Source organism: Thunnus maccoyii, chromosome 1 (assembly GCF_910596095.1).
Source record: "Thunnus maccoyii chromosome 1, fThuMac1.1, whole genome shotgun sequence".
NCBI lineage: Eukaryota > Metazoa > Chordata > Actinopteri > Scombriformes > Scombridae > Thunnus > Thunnus maccoyii.
In genome coordinates this window covers 26554602-26562534 of record NC_056533.1, presented here as the reverse complement: position 1 = coordinate 26562534, position 7933 = coordinate 26554602, and the positions used below count along the sequence as shown (strand labels likewise).

The window sequence follows — 7933 nt, the reverse complement described above, 5'->3', positions numbered from 1 at the left end:
GCTATATAGCAAGTAAGTATCACAAGATTTCACATACTGTATGTATAGCACCAACAGCTGATATTGTGTGACATTTGTCCTCAAAAACATATCTAAGAGTTTCCTACAGGCTAAAGCATGGCTTTCTTTTAGACAAGGAAGTGTTTTTAATAGTCTGAAGTCACATTTACATATAGCAACACAAAAAGTCTTATCACCATGGCACATTAGTAGAGTAGTGCCATGCATTGTTATTTAGGCATGTGACGTTGTTTGCCATGATTGTGTGCGCCATCATTTCTTCCACTTGATGAAAAGTGATCCTCTTAAACACCCACTCAGGCACCGTGACCATAGATACGTACTGTGTTTCTGTTTTTGTCAGTGGTATCAAATCAAAGTTGCCACGCCTGACTCTTCCTTTTGTAAAATGTACATTCACTTTTCCGACCTCAGTGTCTCTCTTGTCTCTTTTATGCAACCGTACACACATACATACACATATATTTCAATTTGCTGTACCTTCTCCAACATTGCTACAAATGAAAGGAGGACCCTTATCCTTTAACAACGGAATATGATGAATACCTTCTCTTCTATGTTGAAAAGATCTCCTCTCCATTTGCCCTTTTAGCCAGCTTAATACAGAACAGTACTTGATTAAATCCCATTTGCACAGTTATTTGGATCAAGGACCTTGATTCAAATTCAGAAATATGATTTTGCTATCTACTGGAACTCTAAAATCTCCAACTCAATTACCCAGAGACTAAACAACTAAATAAATAGACTAAAGCCTCCATCAAAACTGTATGCATTTTTTAAATTCTCTATGTATTAAACTAATATATATGATGTTGTTATGATAATTATGATTGATGCATGTTGCTAAAAATGTAATTTGTTGTCAGACATATAAAATTCTTTATTATGTCCAGGTTGTGTCTTAGCTTATGTACTTGTTGCATCTCTACAACAGTCTACCGTACTATAAATATTTCACACTTAGTCACAGTTTCTGTAACAAGTTTTGTGATCTGTAAAGTTCTGAGAAACTATGACTGAAGGTGATTGACATGTACAAAGGGACAAGCTGTTATTTGCTTGAAGGTATACTGTAGTTTTAAAGAGATCCACTGGGGCAAATGAGACGGCGCTGCATGCTGCAGTGCTAGAAATGGTGTTTTTAAGAGTACCTCTGCTATCTTTTTAATTAATATCTGCCTTGAGGCAACTTTTTAGATACAAACAGAAAAAAAGCATTGGCGCATACCTGCATACCAATGGTCTGCAAATCCAGTATGGGGTAAAACATTCTGTCTGTGGTCGAAATGAAAATTAATTTAATCGAGTCCTCTTCAAATAATAAATAATTTCACAAATAATTTATCTTGATGCATTTGAATGAGTTCTTTTTGACACATTTTTGTACACATAAAGCAGTAATAATACCATCCCAGATAATTAAAAAAAATCCAAGTGTATTAAGATGGATCTTGAGACAACTACAGATACTCCAGACATTAGTTATTTTTTATATTTTAGTTTTATATTTGATTTTTTCCTAATATTTAATTTCTTTAGCACCGAAAAAATATCCACTGGCAGGTTAAGGGAAGTTTTTGTGCAATTAGACTGATATTCCTGAATGAGTATCTAGAAGGACTGCAGTCTGGGAAATTACTAACTTTAATCCTTAGACAACAGTATGCTGATTGATGCATGAATCACAAAAATCATTCAACCATATGTACTCCTGCAATTAAACAGTGATGATGGAAAAGTTTCCTGAGATAAATGTAATAGTGTGTCATTAGCTTCCCTGATCTGTCATTTTGTATTGTTAAACACTGAAAAAGGACATTAAAAACCCATTCCGAAGCACCAGTCAGCTCTAAAAAGTTTGTTTACTATTCTTCTTGGGGAACTAAGCACCACAAGGGAGGTCACATCTGCTGCTGCCATCGTATGTTCCACTCTGAGCATCTACCACCTAATAGCCATAAATTACAAATTAAGCAAACTCGATTTGACTAAGCAAATGAGAAGCATACAGTATATCTCTCTAACCACAGGCCAGTGTTGAAGAGACTTCAAATTGGCCTCTGAATTCAAATCTAGCTGAAGGGTGGAGTGCAGCATCTTATCTGAGAAGCATTAGTACACATAATTTCAAGCGCCAATTTATTTGCCTTCAAGCAATTAGAAAAAAAAAAACGAAAAAAAAAAAACAACACAGCGAGAGCAGTAATCTTTTGTGTGGCGAAAATGTGATCTAATGTGATGAATGAAGAATCATTAGCCCAAAGCAAAAAATTTAAGTCAGTGTGTGTGTGTGTGTGTGTGTGTGTGTAGGGGCATGAGGTGCCAGCATACGTGCATTTAACACCAAAGAACGCAATTGAAAAAGCCAATTTTTATCTTTTCCAAAGAAAGCTGGCACTGTGAACGTAAACAATACAATCCTATTTGACAAGGCAAAACTGGCCGCAAAGATGCTTGAGAGAACAAAAATAGCGGGTGTGCGAGGTTATCTCCTGGCAGGAGAGAAATTAAATCAAATCCATGACTAGCCATTGCTTAACCATCTCATACAAGAACAAGAGTAAACATTATTAGTAATTGCTTTTTTATTTGACCTTTTCATCTTTTTTTTTCAGATAGATCACAATGAACACAGCCTTTAGACAATAGCAGTTGAAATAATCCATACAAATGAATGTCTCTGGTCTTTTCACCAGTTGCCCGTTGTAGCGTGGAGCCCTATGCTATCAGTGTGGGCTTGGGGGTGAGGGGACGACAAACATTGGGTGCTTATTTTAACCAACCAAAATGGCATGTTGTCTCTATGTGTGTGTGTGTGTGAAGCAGTGGCTGTCTGAGTCTGTGTGCACCTGCATCAGTGTGAGTCGGAGACCAGAGGTGGTTAGCCACATTCAACAAGGCCCTATCCTAATCACTTGGTAAAACCAACAGTCTCAAGTGGGCAAAAATAACCCACTCTAAATTTGAGTAATGCACTGCCGACTGCGTATGATGCCAACAGTGTGTAATTAGACAATAATGAGAGGCCTTACATTATGCTCAATATCCAACTATGTGTTGACCTCAGCAGCAGGCTCTGCTCTAATAGACAGCAAATAGCCTGAGAGAGGGGCCATGGCTTTAAAGAATACCTTCCATCCACTGGACCCAGCTCATTTCCTGCCCACGGTTTGTAAGTGTACAGACAATGGCCAGGCCAGGGGAACACCATTAGAGGGGACAGCACTTTAAATGTGCCTGAACTGTGACAGTGACTGTTAGTGGCAGCCAGACTCTGAGTAAAAGACGGAATCCTGGAGTGAACTCTGCGCTAGTTTTTAATTAGTGCCCAAATAAAACAGGGAGCACAGGAAAAGAGGTTTAATGTGAGTTGGAATTAATTCTATAGTACACAGGTAAAAGAAATTAAACAGCAAGAAAGGAATTGTTTTGTCAAACAAGAGGAGCATGAAAGCGAATAAAGCACATGCGCGCACGCACACACACACACACACACACACACACACTGTTTAGAGAATGCTTGATCTAGCATGACGACTGAGCACAATGAGATGAAAAGAAAATAAACCATGAAGACAAGTGTGGAAGCGTCACATTTGTCTGGGTAGTGTTTTGCCCTCTCTCTCAGCCTTTATTTTACCTTTAAGGTGCTATGCATTTAAATGAAAGGCAGTGTGTTGCTGAAGTGCCCAGGTGTTTGTGTGCGTGCCTATGTGCGCACACGCACACACGTGTAACAGTATTTTTCGCAGGATCACAGTTGCAGTGCGCAGTTTGAAGATCACATTTTAACTGTTTGTATGATGTGAACGTCAGGCTCGCTTGATTTATCCAGATACTTGAGTGAGATAACAAAAAAATCTCATTTAAAAATAACCATAAATATTTTCCCTCTCTAAAAACAGTCTCTGCCATCTCCCAGGAAAAGAGCAAGGGCAAACCGAAACCAAACACTTAACAGACGAAAGAGAGGAGGAAAGGCAACAGTTACTTTGCTCCTCAGAGGTGAGAAAGCAAACAGCTGAAGAGGAGAAAAGTAAGCAAATGAAGAGTGAAATAAAAAGAAAGGAGGATGGGAAATAGGCAAAAGATGCAGCAGAACAGCAGGATGACAGGAAAATGTCCAGACATGTACCTCGATTAAGAAAAATAGGCAAGAACAGAAATAGCAAAAATACTCAGACGTGACATGCCTGCGGGATAGAATGTGTTATATCTGTTGTCAAGATTCCAACTCAGCTTGGATACACTTTACACAGTAAACACACCAGGAGCCATATGAATGTAAGTCACTGTTCCCTCTCATGGATGCATCTTACATAGATTTGGTGATTGTGGTCACATCTTCCAAAACACATCTAGTCTAATAGCCTACTGTTCTGCTTATTTTACTGTCAGACAATATTAGAAAAAGCACCTCCCATTATTATTTCAGAGAGTGGCCGAAATGTGCCAAGATTTTCAAAAATAAATGTCTGTATATTTTTTTTTTTAAGAAAGCCTGAATGTGAAGACACTTGGTTATATAAACCGTGTACCTAAACAGCTAAGACATCAAATCCAAAGTAACTTCAGATAGAATTTCAGATGTCAAGTTTCTCTGCAAAGTATGAGAATTCTAACATGTATTGAGAAGGAGTACATACATAAACAACACAGACTGCTGAAAAAGAACCTCTTTTGGTCCTTTATAGAAAATGCACATTCTGGTGGACCAGGGCTTCATAAGCAGTCACAAGCTCCACAGATACAACAAGCTCTCCGCAGAGACAGTAAGGCAGTTTTATGATCACCAAGGAAACCACTCCACTTTCCATATGGCAGGTTTCTTTTTTGGAAAGAAAGTAAAAACATAATGAACACAAAATACGCATACTAGTTATTGTTAAAGAAAATAGCTGCCCTGTAAAAATCTGCTCAGTAAAAATATTCAAACTGTTATCTTGTGGTTGTTGCTTTTTGTTGTTGGTTTGAATTGTATTCTAGATCAGCTGGCTCATTAAGCTTTCAACAGTTATTGTATTTGATCCAGCTGGATCTCAGGGTAAAAAGAGGCGACATCTCAAAAGCATGAAGCCAGCCTGCAAAGATGCAGAATAGAGAGGAAAAACAAAAACACCAACAAAAACCCAAACTAAAGCAAACTCACAGAGTTCGACAGCTACTAAGGCAACTTTTGCCAAATACAATATAAGCCCATGTATATTGCAACACAACTATATATTAATTTAATAAAATACACAATATAGCTTTTGTACACATAACAATTTGGCTCAAATGCACAGAAATTGCAGTAAAATCAATAAAAATATGTCAATTTTTTGATGTAAACACATCTAAATTGAATACATTTACACATATAATGATATTATGTATAGTGATAATGTGAAGGGACATTTTCTTGTTTATTCATATTTTTGGATATTTGTCTTCGAAACAATGGCAGTGTCCTTTGCAGTTCTTTGAGTTAATACCACACTCCTGACCTTAACTCGAGGACACGTTTTGCTGAGATTCCTCATTTCTTTTTTTTTCTGATAAAATGTATAAATATTTTGTTAATATTTGGACACTATACATGGATTCATACATATAGTCATCTATATAATCATATAGATATCATCTTTTCACAGTTGAGGAAAAATGTCCCTTTTTATACAACTTGTGATTGCCTTAAGGCTTAGTCACACACATGGTAATTCACTCTACACAAGGGACTGAAAGCTGATGATGTACATGTATAAGACAATTACACAGATGGCCAGTTGTGTATATGCATCAATGTGTGTGTGTGTGTGTGTGTGTGTTTGCGTGTGTGTGGGGGCATCAGTGCATTTGAGTGTATCAGCGTGTGTATGCGCAAAGTGCAGCACACATGTGTAAAATTGGTGCGTGCGACTACACCAGTCAGCAACATGAATGTTTAAATAGAGGCGTGAGACAGACACAGCTTACACATGTGGCTACAAATGACAGGTGAAACATGGTTACACTGTTAATAATTCTCCTTCAGTGGAGCTTTTAGGCCCCTCTAACCCGAAGTCCATAACCAACCCCTGCAAACACACCCCTGATTAACAATCAATCTCTTCATGTTCAGATACAGGATCCATCACACGTTAAACACCTATATTAAAGTCAGAAAAGATAAGGTTGTTTTGTGTATTTCGGTCTTTCACTGTCCCAAATAGATTAGAATTTGTTTCTCTGTTTTCGCATCGATTGTCATGTCTGACCATAAATAGTCCTTTCTCCTTCAGTGTCTATGGCCATCACACATAACAGAAATCCACCTACACACACTTAGATATGTAGGATTTCACGAGAGACCATGAACAACACACTTATGAGCTGGTGGGCACTTAGATAAAAGCTTGCGAGGTGCCAGAGGCATAAGCCTCTGCAATTTGCTTAAGAATCCAAAACAAAAGAGTTTAGAAATTCAGCAGAATTCAGATGTTTGTTGCACAGTTCCTTTTTTCTTTGTAGGGATCTTAGCATCATAACTGGTGCCAAATGACTGACATAATAAATGTTCCCATTGTCCGTCCAGTGTCAGTACTTTTCAACAACAAATACAGTGAAAAGAGCTCCTATTATAAGAGCCATTTAACCTTTTGATTTGTTTTGGTGACAGTTTTGGCATGAGAGTTTTTGGAATAGCATCCTATTCCTCTCTCTACCTCCCTACATCTTTTTGTTGAAGTCCTTCATGTCACTTCCTGAGTGTGCCAGTGGCCTCACTTCCTCTGCAGTCCTGCAACAGTTTGTCGATGTCTCTCACCACCTGGTCAGCGTCCATTCCGTCACGGTTCGCGTCGGGCTCCACCTGCTCCAGGACACACTCCATTTCACCTGTTGTCTCTTGGCTGATCCTGGAGCGGGCCTCAGCGAGCACCTTGGCCACTGGGTCTGAGGGAGGCAAGGGTGGGTAGACCCCCTGGTCCCTGGTTTGTTTGGTTGGTGACAGGTACTGACCATCAGGAGGCCCGTAGTGGCCAGAGCAGGTGGCAGGAGGAGGCTTGCCTTCAGCCCCGTCAGCTGGGCTTTTGACTGAGGAGCAAGGAGACATGGTGGAGCAGCCCTTGGTTGGACTGCTAGATGCTGAGGGTACCTCTTGGAGCAGTGGGCTGAGGGCACGTTTCGCCTTCAAGTAGGGCTTGACGTTGGCAACCAGGATGGTGTGGTCACGCCGCTCTTTGCCAAATGTACAGAACGTCTTCTTGCCATTGGGGTTGACAGTCTCGTAGGTCTCTGTCTCAGGCACGGTCTCCATTCCTGCTGGCACGAACATATTGTTGCGGTAGTCGACACCCTCTGCCTGGTTTCCCCCAGCTGGGAACTGAGGCATCCAGCAGCGGTCAGAGTGACCCAGTACTCGGCACTCCTCTGTACAATTCACACAATCCTCATCTGCAGATAGAAAGAAAAGGAGGGGATGGATGGAGAAGAGAGGGATATTTATATGAGTAGTGCGCATAGAATAGAGTAAAACCACATCGTAAGACGGTAATATAATCACAGTGTTATTATGAAACTGAAGTTAAAAGTACACAGAGTTGGAGCCCAGTGTTAGGGAAGTAAAGCCAAGCCTAATTGAATTATGTAAAAAAAAAAGGAAGAGCCAGCTAAGGATGTCCCATCCCAAAGACACATATAAATGCATGCACATGTGCACGCACACACACATACATACACACACCTTTCCAAGGGACTGGGGGACACCTGCTAGCATTTTCCAAAGCTCTGATCAAGGGGATGGCAGAGCATAGAGAGGAGATGGGGAGGGAGCAAGAGAAAAACAACAACAGTTGAGGTTTGGCAAAGGCATAGTGCCGTTATCATAAATTCATGTCAGTGGGCTTTGAAGCCCTCCCTAGACAGAGAGGCTGTGCCAAATGGCTTGTGC

At 40.0% G+C, this 7933-nt stretch overlaps 1 protein-coding gene across 4 annotated transcripts in view; it reads right to left on the bottom strand.

Annotated features, from left to right (window-relative positions):
* Positions 1 to 3369: 3369 nt before the first annotated feature.
* The window catches only part of pcdh17 (protocadherin 17), a 60797-nt gene continuing 56233 nt past the window's right edge, over positions 3370 to 7933 (bottom strand). For all 4 annotated transcript variants that reach the window (XM_042408131.1, XM_042408140.1, XM_042408150.1 and 1 more), the window contains exon 5: positions 3370 to 7437. In XM_042408131.1, the coding sequence (XP_042264065.1) occupies positions 6740 to 7437 (698 nt within the window). In that variant the 3' untranslated portion in view covers positions 3370 to 6739. The remainder of the gene's footprint in view (positions 7438 to 7933) is intronic.